Source organism: Silurus meridionalis, chromosome 15, assembly GCF_014805685.1.
Source record: "Silurus meridionalis isolate SWU-2019-XX chromosome 15, ASM1480568v1, whole genome shotgun sequence".
Taxonomy (NCBI): Eukaryota; Metazoa; Chordata; class Actinopteri; order Siluriformes; family Siluridae; genus Silurus; species Silurus meridionalis.
The window spans coordinates 22,131,738-22,150,287 of NC_060898.1; the positions used below are offsets into that span (position 1 = coordinate 22,131,738).

General features: G+C 42.0%; 1 protein-coding gene across 1 annotated transcript; it reads right to left on the minus strand.

Annotated features, from left to right (window-relative positions):
* Window positions 1–6,198: 6,198 nt before the first annotated feature.
* klf5l (Kruppel-like factor 5 like) lies at window positions 6,199–15,739 on the minus strand. The gene is made up of 4 exons (XM_046868236.1): window positions 15,453–15,739; window positions 11,759–12,542; window positions 11,535–11,594; window positions 6,199–7,464 (listed from the first exon to the last, which is right to left on the minus strand). The coding sequence occupies exons 1-4, from the start codon at window positions 15,588–15,590 to the stop codon at window positions 7,286–7,288; spliced, it is 1,161 nt and encodes a 386-aa protein (XP_046724192.1). The 5' UTR covers window positions 15,591–15,739; the 3' UTR covers window positions 6,199–7,285.
* Window positions 15,740–18,550: the final 2,811 nt, after the last annotated feature.

Genomic DNA, 18,550 nt, shown 5'->3' on the forward strand with positions numbered 1-18,550 from the left:
ACCCCAGCCATTAGGGTTGCACAAGCCAGTGCACTCTTAGTGCCGGTCCCAAGCACGGATAAATGGGGAGGGTTGCGTTAGGAAGGGTCTTCATCCAGCGTAAAAACGTGCCAAATCTAACATGCGGATAATGAATATGGATGATCCGCTGTGGCGCCCCCTAATGGGAGAAGCGGAAAGAAAGTTTGTTAGTGCACATGTAACAAGTGGAAAAAAAAACTATTTTATCTTACAAGCTGCAGATCCTTTGAATGGAGGTGATGTGAGGGTGCAGAACCTGAGCTCGGTGACTCGGCTGACCTCAGTGTTTCTGATGATTCCAGAATGGCTTATCTTTTAAAAACTTGGTGTGAGGTCAGCTCTGGTCTGAGCTGACAGGAAAAACCACAGAAACTCTTTCCCCACTGTGTTAAACCGAATTTCATTTTGACATGCTGTTCCTTGTGGTAGATAATATCCAACCTGCAGAAGACCATACCAGGTTCCAGTCTGGCCAGCAAAGATCAAGAATGTGTTAATAGTTTGTGGACAGGCTAACTAGATCCAGTATGGACACCTAAAGATTGAAGAAAGTCCAGATTTTGGAATTTTCAGCTCTCCAGATTGGATTCATCAAGCCTGTTTTTAACGTAGTGTCAGATCCCTGTTCTTGGCTGAAAGCTCATGTGCATCTGCTGCTGTAGTCCATCTGCTTAAAGGTTTGGCATGTTTAGATGCTCAAGACAATGGTAAAGAGCGCTCTGGTCACCTCAGCTCCTGGTCACCTGCTCATTCTTTCCTGTCCTTTCTCATCAAAGTGTCTCCAAAGATCATCAGTTTCCAAAAAAACTTAAACTGACCCAACAGCCATGCCATGGTCAGAACAGTCATTGAGGTCAGATTGTTCCCCCATCTGAGCTGAAGATTTGTATGATCTAGAAAACCATTTCTAGATCCCAGTTCTTTTTGTTAATGATAACGATATCATTTATAATGAAAAGAGCATTGTCCCCATAATAATCTCTACTCCACTTGGAAGATGTTCCATTAGATGTTGTGGAGATTGGTGGCTCATTCAGCACACAGACGTTCGTGAAGTCAGGTGCTGATGTAGGTGAGACGAGGAGGCCTGGGGTGCAGTCAGCATTCACAATCATCCCACTTGCGTTGGAGCTTTATAGCAGGAGATCTTAAACTCTAACCAATAGAAAGCAGATCTTGGAGCTGGACTTGTGCACTTTGTGTCATGCTTGAACTGGTTCGGGTCTTCAAGTGAATGGAAAGTTCCATTCTACAGCATGCAGTGACATCAGATATAAATTGTGTGCCTTCAGGTTTCTACTAACAGTTTGAGGAAGAAGCACATGTGGATGGAAAAGTGTTCAAAATATCAGTACTGTATGTATTATTTCTTCAGCAGTTCTCAGTAGTGACCAGTAGAGGGAGTGTCGCGTTCAGGTCTTCATCTCTCCATGTGCAAGGTTGAGAGGTCGAAATCTTTGAATGAATCATTTGACTATTTCAGTCATGTGTCACAATTATTTGTTTACGACTTCCACTTGCATTTTTGAAGGGAAAGAAAGAATAATAATCACGATGTGTTTTCTGACCACCTCAGCTTGAACTTCAGATAATATTAACAGAGATGTTTAAGTTTGATGTGCTACAGTTTATTTTATTTCAATTGAATTCGATTCATTTCTATTTGCAGAGATAAACTGGTGCCTAAAAGATTATTCCTTATAATTATACGTTTGTCCCTAATAACAGAGCCAGCGGTGCCTGTGATGATGAAAAACTCCTTAAAACTTTATATTTAGTGAGGAAGAAACCTTGAGAGGAACCAAACTGAAACCCATCCTCAGCCCTGAATGTCCATTCATTACAGTTCCATCGTTGTTGAGGTGTGCAGTGATAGACGATTAAATGCAGAACTGTTGTAGCAGACTTTTAATAATAATTACAAAGCTATTGAGTTGAACTTTATGGATCTTAAGGCTTTTCATGTGGAACCATCCTTAAACAGAGTGGTCTCCAATTGAAGAGAACTCCATCTAGAGGTTGGGTTTTGGATGAAAAGGAGAAAAGGAGGTGAAGAGTGGTCGCTGGTTCCTCAGGATATTTCAACATGGGCTTCTTACAGAACATTAGAAACGTACAATGAAATGACATTGCTTATGTGCTCCATGAAGATCTGCTTTCCATGGGTTGGAGTGGAAGAACTCCTGCTACAGAGCTCTAAACCCTTTTGAACACCTTTGGGGTAAATGTGAACCCTGACTGCATTATTATTACTGATGTTAGTTCCATCTTGGTTTGAAGATTTCCACAGCTCACGTTTCTACAGGTTCCACAGAACGCCATCTGAAACAAAAACCATCCAATGACGCAGTAGATGAAACTATTGCTTTGTTTGATAGGACAGGTCAGAGAAGCATGACCAGGCATGATCAGAAATGCATCTCAACCTGCCGAACCATGGGGTTAATGGTCTACAAGAGCAGATCACTTTAGATTGTTCTCCTTTTAGCCAAAGAACAGGAATCGAAGGTTTTAGAGAGCACAGATTCCTGGGATAATGTGGGATCAAATTGTTGCCTGGTTTGATCAATCTGCAAATGACGCAAAATGCAGGATGAACTGTTAAAATCAGCATGGTGCAAGAGTTACTGCTGGTGTATGCTGGTTTCGGGAATGTTCTCACACACACACACACACACACACACACACACACACACACACACACACACACACACACACACACATACACATATATTCATGTTATGGAATCCAAAAGTAAAGATCTGTGAAATAAAGCCATTCTGGGAGTTTTAATATGAGGTGCTTAAAAATTGGCACCCGTTCATTTAGTACTTTGTTTTACGTCATTCAAAATATCTCCAGATCTTCCAGAGACACAGAGGGTTAAAACAGGGTTCCAATCATGCCACTGTTTTTGGAGGAAATCCCACCTTGAGTCCCACCGTTTTACTGAATTTATGAAGGTCAGGAAACTTGTCTGATCCCGTCTAAGTACACAAGAGATGACAGCCCCATATTTGAACCACGTGAATGTTCACCATTATCTCTTGTGGACTCTCCTTTTCAACTCCATCTAAACCGTTTCAATCTTTTAAATCAGCGGACTGGAATGTCCATGTCATGCTTAAATCTAGATTGGATTTTTGTCAGGATTTTGGAAAAATAGTTTGGATCGTTGTTCTGTTAAAAGATTTAATCTGACTTGTTTGTAACTTCCTGGCAGAGGCAGCCATTCAAAATATTCAAAAAGTTGCCAAGCCTTTGGAGGACATACCACCTTCAAGGTTGGTTGCCACTGTCTGGTGTTTGACCTTGAATCTCTTATAAAACATGATGAGATCACTTGTCTGTAAAAGCATGTCTTCACAGAGAGAGAGAGAGAGAGAGAGAGAGAAGGATGATCTTGAGGATCTTTTGAACTCCTTCAATACAACTTCAGTCTTTCAGATCAGGGGACTAGGATGGCCATGTCAAGAAGCATGAATCTATTTTAGATCCATGTCATGCTAAAAGATTCACTCCGGCCCACTTGTAACCTCCTGGCAGAGGCAATCATTTAAAAAATCCTATTATTGTGCAACCCGGATGAGGATGAGGTTCCCTCTTGAGTCTGGCTCTTCTCAAGGTTTTTTCCTTATACCATCTCGGGAAATATTTTATATTTCATATTTTTCCAGTCTTTCTCATGATGGCTGAAGCTCCTGAGCAACTTAATCCTTATATCCCAGTTTCTAAATCTAGAACTCCTTCAGGTCCATTTTATCCAAAAGAAATTCTAAAAAAAAAGCAAATATTTAGTGACATTTTAGTCTCTTTTTAAAAATGATATACAATACTTTTGTTTTATCTTTTTTTTTTCAGACACATGCATGTTTCCTTTGTTTCTTTAAAACAATCTAGTTTAAAGCTAAAACAAAACATTTGGCAATAGTTGGACAGTGAATGAGTGGAAGTTCTGTGGAGTCCAAATTTGACATTTTTATCTCTACCAGAAGAGCTTGTGTCAGTTGAAGAACAGGAGAGAAGATGTGATCAGACTCCCCTCACCCCCACACTCAAACATGGAGGTGGAAGGTTAAAAGTTTGAGGTTGTTTTAGATCAGGGAAGTTTGGAGACATTCCAAAAAGTGAACGGAATCCTGAACCAACATGGCAACCATTCCATACATCAACCACTGCGACTTATTGGAAGTGACTTCACCGTAGAACAAGACGATGAGCCGAAGCGTACGTCCGAGATCTGTGGGTGTTATTTAGAGAGCAAACAGACGTCTGGAGTGATGAAGATCATGAGAAAGTTCTGCCCAGTCACCGCACCTAAATCCTAGTGAACTGCTCTGGGATGAACTGGATCACAGGAAAGAATCTCCAAGAGTTTTCCAGGGGGCACGGCAAATATTTCAGCTGAACTTTTGGAGAAACGAAGTGTCCGGATGCTGAGAGTGTGTGTAAAGCTGTTCTTCATGCTAAGGGAGGATTTTCAATTGCTCAGAAGCAAAAAGAACATACACGTGTCTTTGAAGAACCATAAAAGACTAAAAATTTTTTAGAGACAATATAAACCTGTATATCATTTGAGGACACTGTTGTTGTTGAGCACCTACGGGGTTTGAGGTGTGTGTATTTATAACCCAGATGTATGGTTCCCTCACCTCGTTTATTGTGTACTAAAGCTCACCATGAGGCAAGTTTTAACTGGAAACTCGAGTAGCTCTAATCACTTATAAGGCCACTGGAATGAAAAGACCAACAGTTTATGAGCCATCAGTCAGAAGGAAGCACAAAGAGCATGAAGCTCTTTCTAAAGAAACACATACCTGCGATGAGGTGTCTCGAAAGTGTATGGACAAAAAAAGAGAAGAAGTAGAAAAAAGAATGACAATGAAAAGAAAAAAAGGGTGTAGCGGTTCATTCATTTGTCTTCTGGTCGTCATGTTTGTCTATTTGTACACGTTACAGTGGAACAGCAGAAGACTGTAACAACAAGGGTGGTGGCAGCTCGGCTAATCACCTTTTATTGTTTGCAAGATCTCATCAGGGAACCATTTTTTTGGCAGACGCTGTAATTATTATTTTCAATTTTCCTGGTTACGCCCCGTTCAACCTCGTCGTATTCTTTTCTTTGAACTGCTACTATTTTTCCCGCAAGAGCAAGAAGTCCGTCCCATACAAACCAGTTTACTGTTTTATTACAGTCAGAAACGGGAGAAAAAAAAACCTCTTTCCTCTTCTTGTCTCAAGGCAATTTCTAATTAAAGTGAAATGATTGGATTTAATTATTTAATCATTTAATTACTATTATTATAACTTAAAAAAAATAAAATAAAAGATTGGCACAAACTGGTTTTAAATCCAAATTCAAGGTTATGGCTTGGAGGTAATGATTAACTCCAGGTACATTGATCAATCAGTCACTTTAATACCTCACCGAGTCGAGTAAAGAAACGACTCAGAGACGCCCGAGTTCTTTAGCACAACGCCGGAATCCATCTTTATGGACAACAGTTTGTGGATACCTGACAATAACCTGACTTTTTTTAAAGATCCCATTCCATATTTAGTCCCAATTTGCTCTCATAATGAGCTCCACTCTTCTGGGAAGATGTTCCCAGGAGTTTTATGTGAGATTCATTCAGCTACAAAGATGTAGGTGAAGGCATTTACTGATGTAGGTGAGAATGTGAGGAGGACCGGGTGTTCACTAGGGATGGAGCTCTATAGCAGGAGATCTTCCACTTCAACCAATGTACAGTAGATCTTCCATGGAGCTGGCTTTGTCATGCTGGAACATGGGTCTCCTAGTTCGAATGAAGGGAAAATTCCATGCTACGTCCAAAGACGTCCCGTAAAATCGCGTAGCTCCAACTTTGTGCGAACAATTTAGGGAAGAACCGATGTATGGCTGGAAAATCCAGGTGTCCCGATTCCACTATATATTTTTTTATCCATATTTCCTGAATAAAGGATGAAAATAAGAAAAGCCGATCCCAAATGCCATTCAGATTTCACACGTTTGATTCTTTTTTTTTTCTTTTTATTTTCCAAGAAATTTCCATGTTCAAACAACAAAATACAAAAATGATTCGTGTCCACCTGTTTCAGAACAACTCCTATTTGTTCATGATAAAAAGCAAATCGACTGGAGAGAGAGAGAGAGAGAGAGAGAGAGAAAACAAATATTTACAAGCTACGTTTATTTAATTATGTCTTTAAAACTACAGTATTTACAGAAAAGCTTCGGTGCATCAGAGTTCTGTAAGGAACTGTGCTGTAAGAGAATGTACACAGGTAAGGGTGGGGGAGGTGGGGGTGTGGTGGGGGTGGTGCAGAAGCTTGGCCAGGAAGTGCTTGAAATAATAAAAAGAGCGGTGAAGACGAGCTCGTGTTTTTGTTCTTGGAGCGTCCATGCGAGGTTTGTTCTTCACTTTTGAATGTACACTTAAATGTCCAGAGGAATCTTTCTTTTCAGACCATGTTCCTAATAATTTGGCACATTTATGAAAAGGAATAAGGGGGGGGATTCTCGGGTTAAGGGGCGTAGGGCAGGTGGGCTTTGATACTAGACAAATGACCCAAGGTTAGTCAATAATTAACGCTCAGCATTGTTAAGTACTTGGCGTGAATCCTGTGCGTAATCCCGTCGCCATTAAAGGACGAGAAGAAAGCGTCGATCTGCTGGAGTTCTTGCTCAAGCTACTCATAAAACGCTTCGTTTCCACGGATACGAATGTCGCAGAAAAACAAACATTACTCAACTCTGTACTCTCGAACTGCTAAGCAAATAAGTCGAGATTCTTATACCAGAGAAAAGAAATAACAAATCCCAATATAAACAGCGAAGCCTCGAACAATGACCTTGGAAAATTCCACCGAAATGTGGATCACAATTTCAAGCGAATTCTGGATATAAAATAATAATCATATTTTGCATTAAAAAAAAAAGTCGACTACACAGATTTCACAGCTGTATTATACAACAGAGCACACGGATACGTACAATATATACAGTCCCACCCCCACCCACACACCCCCAAAAAAATCTACAAACAATAAACCTATTTTTTGTAAATTTCGCTCCAGAACGTTCTTCGGAGTCCAGAAGTGTTCTAGAGCTACAAATTGGTGTCCAGAGATGAATTGGCTGTTTTTTTTTTGTTATTGTTTTTTTTTTTTTTTTTTTATGGAGAAACATTTGATCCTTGTGAAATATATACGTAATGATACAAATATTATCAAAATAAAAAAAAATAATAAAAACAAAAACTCAGTTTTGGTGCCTCTTCATGTGGAGCGCCAGGTGATCTGAGCGTGAGAAGCACCGGTTGCAGGCGACGCATTTGAAGGGTTTGGCTCCTGTGTGCTTCCTGTAGTGCCTTGTGAGTTCGTCTGAACGAGCAAAACGCCAGTCGCATCCATCCCAAGTGCAGCGATACGGCTTTTCGCCTGAAACCAAAAAAGATCAGACGTTCATACGTTATAGCAGGGTTACGCTACGAACCTGTGTTTTGATTCAGGACCAGAAGGTGGAAACATTTAACATCTAGTTTGTTTGAAGAACATGAGAAGGAAAGATACTGAATGACAGAGTGGAAAAAAAAAATTTCATGACCTTTGCATTAAAAAGGTTCTCATATCTCCTATTCATTCTTATAGCGATTTGACCTTTAACACGAGCTTGATGGTGTTATTACGCGATGGAGATCAAAACGATGACGTTACGTCGGCTATCGTATGTCGTTTTATACAATTTTGACCTACTCCTGGTTGTTCTCGGATTCTCCCACAGAAGACATAAGCTGCGTCAGATCAAAACATCTGGGAAAGTCTACATTCCCGCTGACTCGATTCCTCGGACCACCGAAAGCTCGTCTAACAAACAGGTTTTTTAGCTGATTAGACGCTGACGGGGATTCCGTCGCACAGTGAGGGCATGTCAACAAGTGCCGAAAACAAACAGCAGCGAAAACAGCCGTGTGATGAAAAGCTCTTCTACAAAAAAAAAAAAAAAAAACACCATGTTCTACTGGCAAAAGTCTGTGGACACCTGAGCATGAGATTTTGTTCTTTTTGAGCATCCCATGCCACATCCTTCTACAGTAAGCTCCTCTCTTCTGAGAAGATGTTTCACTAGATTTTGTGGAGATTTATACTCATTCATCCAGGCACTGAGGAGGCCAGGGGTGCTGTCCTCACAAAAAATTAATGTCAAAGGGGTTCGATATTTTTTTGAGATCCACAGCCAGGGATATTCCACGCACATCTTCATAAAGCTGTCTTTGTACACTTTATTTGATGCTGAAACAGGTTTGAGTCTTCTAATTCAAGCATCGGAAGACGCCCTATACAATTATCTGCTTCCAACGATTCAGTGAAAAAACAGGTGTCCGAATACTTTTGCGCATACAGTGAACATTTAAAACGTTCGCACACGGGTTAAAGGCGACGTGAGTCAGAGCCTACACGTGAGTCTACGTGCAAAAGCCGAATGTAAATCTATTACACTCTTTTTTACGCTATCTCAAGTGCTACCTGCGACCTGCTGTGTTTATCTCGCTCATTATTCACTCGTCGCTGCTACATGACAGCTTTTTTACGCAACGACTTAATCTTTCATCCGAGTTGTGTTGGAGTGTGTTGTCCTCCGGGGTGTAACTCATAAATATTAGCAGCTTTCTTTAGTACTTTATATAGAATGCTGCCCCCCCCCTACTGATATACCCCATGTCCCTCCTCTCAATCTTACCTCCCTCACCTCGTCTCCAAAACGTCCTACATGCGCTGCCCCTCTAATAAACTCGTTTCTAATCCTGTCCATCGTCATCACTCACAAGAAAACCTCAACGTCTTCAGCTCTGCTACCTCCAGCTCCACCTCCTGTCTTTTACTCAATGCCACTGTCTCTAAACCAGACAACATCGCAGGTCTCGCTGTGCTTGACGTAACATAATGTGACCTATCGCAATCCAGTATGTAAAGTTTTAGCTCACTGGATAAGATTTTACACTTCTGCTCGGAAGGTCGTGAGTTTTAATCCCAGTAACACCAAGCTGTGTTCTTTGCTGTAAAGCATCCCTGAACTTCAATTTATACAGCGTACGTGATGTAATTGTAGGTTACTCTGGCTAAGCTATAAATCGGAGTTGAAAAAAAAAGTTGAAAACAAAAGATGAAATGTTTCTGGGGAAAAGAACAGCCCATGTTAGCTTGCTAGGCATGGACGGTTGATGTCAGCAGGTGTATTTGTTTAAACCCTGGGCCTCCTGTGAGGGTCAAAACCATTAACTCTAGCTTCGGTCTAATTGCAGCACTTAGACACACAATGAAATTAACCCCTGGGTTACTAATCGACAGGGCACGGGTTCAAGTTTAGGTATCGCCAAGCTGCCACTGTTGGACCCTTTAGCCCTTAACCCTCTGTGCACCAGGGGTGCTGTATCATGGCCTACCCCAGCTTCCTAAAATCCCTGGAATATGTAAAGAAAAAATTCCACCTTGCTTGCTGTAAAGTACATGTAAGAACTTAAAAGAACCTTTTTTTTTTCTTTCTCAGTGTCTGAAGGCAAACCCCAAGTCAGTGTTCTCTTTAATCAATATGAGGTTTGCTCAGACAAGGTTGGTTTTATGGAAGTTTTAACTCCATACTTGTAGAGGCACTCGTCTAAACATCGAGGAAAACAGTTTCTGTTTGAGCAGTGTGGGCAAGCTGTTAGCAAGATAAAAGGGGGAAGGGGAGGGTTAAACATCTTTATGGTGCAAGGAACTCAGAATGATGACCAATTCCAGTGTTTACACTCTCCAAGCAAACACTGTTGAGTAGCAGGTGATGTTGGGTATAATAGAAAATAATAGAAAGCCTTCTAGTCTGGACAAGATGTCTGTCATCGTTGATGTTGAAGTAGTTATCTAGACAACGTTAATTTTGGTCAACTCTCAACAGGAAATGGATTGATTTTTTTTTAACCTTCATCTTGGCAGACTGAATGAACTCTTAAAGAGTTTTTTCTTGCCAGTGTTGCTCATCCTCAGCCGAGATAAGCTTACTGGATATAGTTCCAAGTTGGGACATGTGTATTGGGATGTAAGTCAAGCGGCATTTCGTTCTCATCTCTTCAAACTTCTCGCATTTAGTCAGCAAGGATGGATTATGAAATATAGACTTAGGAAGGCAGTAGGAAGATTTTTCCATTCCATACCATTTTTGCTAACATATGGCCTGATGGACACCAGATAACAGAGGTGCTTTGTACTTGTCACATAGATATTGGACAGAAATTCTTTTTTTGCAAATCCCAGCGATGTTAGGAAGCTGGGGTCAGTCATGATACAGCACCCCTGGAGAACAGATTGTTGGGGGCCTTGCTCAAAGGCCCAGCAGCTTGTTGGTACCAGGGCCTAAACTCCTGACCCTCTGACAGTAACCCAGAGCATTAACTACTGAGCTACCACCTCCCCCAAAAAATGCTCAAGAGGGAGAACATTTGAGCCACCTCTTTTTTGAGACAAATGTAACCACAGGTTACTTCAGCACTCACCATGGGTACTTCAAGTGAATACCGGTGGCTTATAATGTACCAGCCACACTTTTTTCTGACAAAATTGATCAATTAAAATGTAGGAACACAAGGTCAGCCATGATACAGCACCCCTTGAGCACAGAGGGTTAAGGGCCTTGTTCAAGAGCCCAGCAGGTTGGCAATAACCATTTTTGAACCCCCAACATTCTGATCAGTAACCCAATGCCTTAATCACGGAGCAATCTCTTCCCGATATGGGTTTTCACCGATATATTTTCTGGAAATGCACTGGATCAAAAAAACATCCTGAACTTAGAATGTCATGCCCTTCCCTGCAGTTTCTGTCATTAGGTCGAACAAAGCAACAAAGCCCGAGGGTCACAGGGAATCCCCCCTTACCGCTTACCTATCCGACAATACAACTGAGAGGGGGGGCGAGGGATTACTTCCAGACAATAGCACAGAAGGTCTTGTGATAATCTCATGCATCACTAGACAGCAGCTGGGAATTACTGGGTGTAGTTACTGGGTGTTTTTTTTCCTAAGTGGACATTGGGAAGACGGGGGGGCTCTTGGTCTCGGTCGCAGTGTCAAGTTGAGAAACCGAGGGTCTGCTGGGTTTCATCTTATGTACAGTGAAACTACACTCTTTCACTCCTCCCTCCTTAGGGCAAGCGTAGGAAAAAAATCAGGAGGAACAGGTTTTTCCTCCGCTACTCAATGATTTCCCCCTTGGGGAAGCGTGCAGGGCTTGTACGGGCATGCAGACACAATGTGCATAAAAGTGCGAAATAAGAGGCAATTCATCTCTCCCTCCGCCTCCGTCGTCTCATTCTTTTCGTCGTTTCCCTGGGCCATCTTCTCTGTTGATACATCTAAGGGCTTTGTGTTGGTGGTACATTGCATGTGGTCAGGCAGTTACAACCGTCTCGAATGCAGCTTTTCAGGTTTGTGTGTGTGTGTGTGAATGTGTGTGTGTGTGTGTGTTTAGATTCTTACCTGTATGTGTTCTTTGGTGTGCTTTCAAGTGCGAGCTTTTTGTGTAAACCTTGGTGCATCCTGCCAAGAGGAAGAAAAAAATAAATAAAGAACACATTAAAATGTGGAAAGCTATTAAAGCCACACCTTGAGTTTGTGGACAAAAAGTGACCCAGATAATAAAGTGCAGAATGTTCTGCGTGACTACACCTCGTTAAACAAGGCAATTATGTGCTCAAACGAACCTTGGAAGTCGCAGTGGTGGATCCTTCTCTTTTCTAGTTCAGGGTTATTCCTTCGGTTGTACCGTGGGCCGGTGAGGATGCCTTGTCCATGAGTCATGAGCATGGAGTGAGAGGTCATCTGGGCCACTTTCACTCCCATTTGGGTCTGATAGGGCGGCAGAGGAGGAGGGACCGTGTTAATCAGCTCGGCTTGATTCTCTGGGCTACCTGGTTGGGAGTTTGGGGGTGAGGGTGGCAGGCTGTGGGGCTGCGCTTGCTGGTAGAATTGGTCAGGTATCACAAATTCACCAGATGGCGTCGTGAGGGCCACGGCGTTCAGGTTGAGCATGGTCCTGCCTGATCCATTCACCTGCTGGTTGTTAGAGAAGGTCATGGAGGCCAGGTTGCTGCCACTGATGGCCATCTGGTAGACCTGCGGCTGCTGCGGGCCGATGTGGAGCTCGTCTACGGCGGTAATGTTGGGTTTGATAAACAGGTTGTCCACTGTCTGTGGCACGCTGAAGACAGACGTGAAGTTGGGGAGCGTTTGGATGTTGCAGGACGCCTCGACTCCGGGCTCCGTTTTGATCTGAGACACCGGTTTGGTCGGACGGTACAACCCCGTGCGGAGATGGGTGGTGTTGGGGAGGATGACATTGATGTTGAGGCTGTAGGGGGCCGGCTTCTCATCTGCAAAATACTCGTCCACTACGGAGGCGCTTTCCCGGCGGTACTTTTTGTCTGGGATGCTTTGAGAGGACAGAGGCCCATTTTGGGGCAGGTATTTATCCATCTCCATTGGGTTCTGAAAATAATAGACAGGATGGAAGCAATGTGTAAATGTTTTGTCAGCTCTATTATATTCACCTCTTTGATTTTACACCAGCCTGCTAGGGACATAATAATGTAAGGCCCTGTCTTTGTCTGGGCCAAGAAGACAATGTCTCACCTAACACATTTATTCAAAGTTTAAGCGATAAGACAGAACAACTTGTCTTCATCTTTGAGCCTGGTGGGTTTGTGACTTGTGACCGCAGCAGGCATTTTATTTTGCATTGTTCACTACGTAAAACCGAGAAACTCCGTGCACAACAGCCGTGCACAAGAGTAAACAGCACCCTCGGAGGTGTGGTGATCTCAAAGGAATAGAACAAAAACCAAAACCAAAACAATGACATATGAGAAGAAACCTGCCTATGAATATTTCCAAAAATTAATAAAAAAAAAATAGAGGAACAGCACAAAACATTAAGCCTCGTGATCGCAATAATGCCATACTTCACAGTGAAAGTCAGCGTTTTATGATTGCTAAATTCACATCTTATTTTACACACTGTATAGATTCAACATTATGCTAAACTGTAGGTTTTTTCGCTAGCAACATAAAAAAATCCCACATAGCCATTTTGATTTGTTTAAAACGCTGACTACATTCCGGGTTTTTTTTCCACCAGCAGTCAGCAGAGGACAAGCGTTTTGACGCGATCCCCGTGTAAAGCTATTTGTTGTCAGCAACTCCATATTGTTGGCTCTTCCTTAGCGACATAGCGATATTCACCACACACACATTCAACCTTGTGATCTAAACAGTGAGGTCAGGAACATCTCACATGTCCATGTGATGCTCACAGTTCTGTTTGGCATGACGTTTTTATAGCATGTGCTTCATTTTTTCTAGGAGAATGAATTTGGAAAAAAAAAAGGGGGGCTAATTAAGTGATAACAACTTCGGAAGTTAAAACCGAATGCGCTGTAATTTCATACACAAGCAAGAACTGGCATCTGAGAGAGAAAAGAGAGAAAGAAGAGAGAGAAAGAGAGAGAGAGAAGCCTTGGTGAAGCATCATGTCTTCATTTTAGAAGAATGGAAGCCACCTGAACCCTGGCCCAAGATCCTTTGGGTTAATGATTGGAGGAGCTTTATGACTGTTCAGTTATGGATTTGGCTGATAACGAACGAATGAGCGATGAAGAGCATGAGAAAATGAGAGATAGAGGAAACCTATATTCGATGGCGTTTAAAAAAACCCCAACAAAACTATTATTTATAAGCATTTAATATTTCATGATAGTTAATAAAAAATACTCATGTGACGTAAAAAAACGTTCATTTGGCTGTTTGGATAAAATCAAGATACTACGTTTTAATAGAATTGAACAATCCAGGAGTTCTTGTCAAGATCTCTATGCTAATTACAAACCAAATCATCTCGTCTCGGTCCTCGCAGCCTTTTACGGCTAAACGGAATGCAAAAAAAAAAGGTTATTTATCTGCAATTGCCTATAAAAGGGCACTAATCGGCTTTTGTCTGCTGAGCTGTGCATCGGTGGCAAAACAGAACCTTTGAAACCAAAGAGCGTTTTATTACTTAGAGGAAGACTGATAACACTCGTTTTGTCCTTTTTTCACGACATTCATTTGGCATGGAGAAATTTTGGCCGATCCTCAAGAGTGAAATGACCACAGTCGGCCACTGACTCAGACACAGGATGGAATTGCATACAGGAAATGTGACGAATCATCATTTTATACATAGATAGAACATTAGTCATGTGAACTTGGACACATCAGTCTGGTGATAGTCGATACGTTTTATATTCGGGATTGTTTTTGCTCGCAGCATTTGACAAGATACAGGAATAAAGAGGGATTTTTTAAAAATGGTTCAGTCTGAACACACAAGCGCCTGAGGAAACTAAACAACATCCTAGAAATAGCATGCAGGACACGAGGCCCGCTTTCCAAAACACAACGAAGATTCGAAGACACTCCAAAAGCAAACAGAGGCGATCGGCAGCCTCGGGAAAAAAAAACAGAATTAAGTTTAAGTGCCTCAAACCCCCTTTAACACTTGTGTGGACTTTTTTTTTAACAGCGTTTCACAACATACACTCATCTGCTGATGTCACGATCGTTCAGCGCCCGAGCCTTTAACCCAAAATATGATTTACTCTATAATCACCATCAGCGCAGGCTGTAATTTATGGTTATCACCACAATGAGAAGCTCTCGGGATCTTTATCCTGCCCTGAGGATCGGGCAATTTAGCGGCGGCGAAGGGGTTTTTCACATATTATACATACAACCACCAGGGACCAGAAAAAATATTGAATAGAATATTGAATAGATGCATTATACATAGGGTGGAGGAAATAGAAATAGAATAGCTGAAATAGAAATAGAAATTTTCAATAGGAGATACAAATTATTAAAAGAATAGACAAATTTAAATACAAATTATGAAATCGCCAATGAAATAAGGACAATAGAGAATATCATGAGACTTTTTTTGGTCAGATGTGATTTTTTTAGGGCATTCACCCACAACAAAATCTTGTTTTTCTTTTTCCTGCTATTACAAATTGTAATTCTACTAAAGGAAAAATGTCACTGTACCACAATGGAAATAATTATCATTTGCTCTTTATACATGTATTTCAATGTGCATTGTGTATTAATTATTTATTTTTTTGGCACGTTATTACACTTTATAAACTCAATACACACTATACTATACACCAAGGTACTAATAGGAAACAGTTTGCAGGAGAGAAAACCCAAAGCATTACGTCGTGTCTTCTGTACAGATGTGCAGTCCGGTCTGCATTACAGATGTTTATTCAGAATTAGGGATTTTTTTTTACCACCACCCAGGTAAACTAACCCATCCCGATGTAGGCAGGGTTGCAAGGCCCTGGTCCCCGAGATCCTCACCGTGGGTTTGACGTCCTCGAACACGGAACACGCGTCCTCCCCGGCGCAGGCGCCCGACATCCGCACGGGCTTCAGCTGCGTAAACACCGCTCTCTCCTCCGTGATCGGGCCGCTCACGGCCAGTCCTATGCTCGCCATCCTGACCTGAACAAACTGTTCCCACCTAAATCGCTACAAACACGCGTACACACATACACACACATACACACACTCACACTCAGCGCTTTTTTTGTCCCGTGTCCAGGTGTGCGTTATATCCCGAACCCACCTTTCTGTCAATCAGGCAGACTTTACCTGTTGTAAAGTAGCCGAATAGAAAGTGACGCGTCAACCAATCAGAACCGAGAACAGGAGGAGTTCTTATCCAATCACGGGCTTGGGGGTGGAACTCACTCACCTGTATACTGAGGTTTGCGCCATTTTAAAGCTCGTGAACTGCGCATGCGTGTAAATGCTCACTATAAATTCACTGTAAATTTAATCATACACACACACACACACACACACACACATATAAATTGCTCTATAGAGGTTCACACTCGATTTCTTTTTCTTCTCAGCATGACATGTAAAACCACGCAGGCTCGATGAACAAGTCTGTGGTCATGACAGATTTTACAAACCCCAACATTAACGTAAGCCCCGTCTGCTTTGTCATCAGAACGTCATTTCACTTCTGAACAACACAGACTATAGAAAACCTTCCTTCTGGACATACATGGAGGAGGCCTCCTAGTCTTGGTGGCCTGCACAAGTTCTGATACATAAATAATAGCCAACTGTAGATGAAGTAACCCAATGATAAGGTAATATGGAAATCTGTGTAGAACAAAAGGAAACTGGATCTTCTGCATTCCATTAGTCTTTGTGACACTGCGTAGATACCAGAGGGCAGGATTACAGATGTGGGCACTGCAGGTGAAATACTGACCTGTCACGATGCATTATGTTAAATTCAATCCTGACCTACAGTCCGAAAAGGGCACCTACGTGGAGGTCAGAAGACATCTAGGTATTTTTTTTTTAGAAGACTAAAAACATCATTTGTGTTAAGGTTAAATAGAACAAAGGAACCGAGTATGCTCCGTGTGAAGGGGCGGGGCCCGATGACAGAAGAACCTACTTAACTAATGTTAAGTAGATGCAAAATGGCGGCAGATTGACTACGGCCTGGAGGCTTCCAGTTCAAAGCGAGGCGGGCGGCGTGCTCAGGTTTCACGCGCCTTTCATTTAGGTAAACATTATAGCACGGATTTCCAGTTCCTTTTTGGTCCTCACGTATACTTTAAGCGTTTTATCGCCAAACCTGATCTAAAGCATTTTGTGAGCGCCGTTAAACAATTTTTATCATCAGGTGAATTCCTTATGAATTCACCATCCTTGACAAAGAAAACAAGAAAGAAGTCGTCTGATGTCCATTTGACCCCGACAGACCCAAGTCGTAATACCGATAACGAGCAAAAAAAGTTACTAGGTATCGATATATCCGCTAATGCGTTTTCAGCTCAGGGTTTCAATATCAATATCGCAAAAAGACGCGGTATCACATCGTCTCCGGCGCTTATGTGTAGATTCAGATCAGATACTGTGCTTCCTTTCTTCAACCTGCTTTCATTCTGTAAACTTCACACCACATGCATGCAATGAACCACAACATAGTCACATGACCCTGAACAGATACACACATTTTTTTCTCACGTACAGTTAAACTAGATTTTCAGATAATGTCCAGACGTCCATCAAATAAGATCTGAGGTTGAAAAATTCTGAAAAGTGAGGTGTTTCTTCAAACTTGGTTTGCTAAGCCAGAGCTCCATGAAGTCTTATGTGTATGCGTGTGTGCACGTGTATGTGCGTGTAATAAACAAGCTGGTTTTTGCTTGGCTGCCTTTGTATTTGCATGGGGAATTGGTTGATGGATTGCGGCGGCTTTTGAGTATGTGGTTGCCTGTGCTTTACCTGAGATTGCTCAACCAGCAGAGCTCAGGTTTCAGAGTTAGCTCATGCTCTCGTCAGAATATGAGCAAGCCTCGCTGTGTCCATTTCTTTTTAACTATTTGAGTACTATTATAAAGCCACAATTTTTTTATGAATATATGCAGTGGTGGACAGTCATTTAATGTAATCCCGCAGTCCTACAGCTCACATCAGATTATCGTAGGCTGCGTACAGGCGATTATACTCATTAACGGTCACAGTTTATAGATTTGGTCTCTTATGGACACTTCAATAGAATTTTCTTGATAAAAATCTCTGATCTGAATCACTGGGCCGGCTCTCCAGCTGCGATTAGACATTGATTTGAAAGCAGACAAGCCACGACATGCAAGAGGAATCAGCTGTGGCAGAAAGAGAATGAAAAAAAGAAAGAGAGAGAGAATTTTGTACTATTTGTTTTTTAAAGTCTGATGCATTCATCATCCATGAATTCCTATATCATGGGTAACCATGGCTCATCTGAATACACAGCATTACCACAGAGAGAGAGAGAGACAGAGAGAGAGAGAGAAATAAAAAACTTGCCAACAACATTCCCTATTGCTTTGTCGGATAGCAACCGCAAAAAGAAGCTGCAAAGCAAGTATCTGGAGCATTAAAATATGCATTCCGGGGAGCAGAGAGCTCTCGCCGGCTATGGATCGGAGCGCCGAATGTTGACTGAGGGAGGGTGTCCTTCACTGCTGAATAGGGCCTGATTGTTCTCGTCCGACTACACCACATGTGTACTTTTCAATAAGCCAAGAATCAGCATTGATCTGAGCAAACCGAGCAGCGCATAACTTAGCAGGCTAAGCATCCGTGCACACGCCCTGCCTCTCATTGTGCAATGACAAAATGGACAGAATGACAAAAAAATAATGCTGTGGCCAATATTAGACATTCACACACACACACACACACACACACACACACACACACACACACACACACACAGACAGACACATCACAGACAGACAGACAGACACAACACAGACAGACAGACACAACACATAGGGTATGAGTGGGCCTTAAAAAAATCTCTCAGTATTGCTTTTTAATGTGTGTGACTGCGAGTGCGTGTTGCTTATGCATGTGCTCTTACTTATCCCAAAGAATTT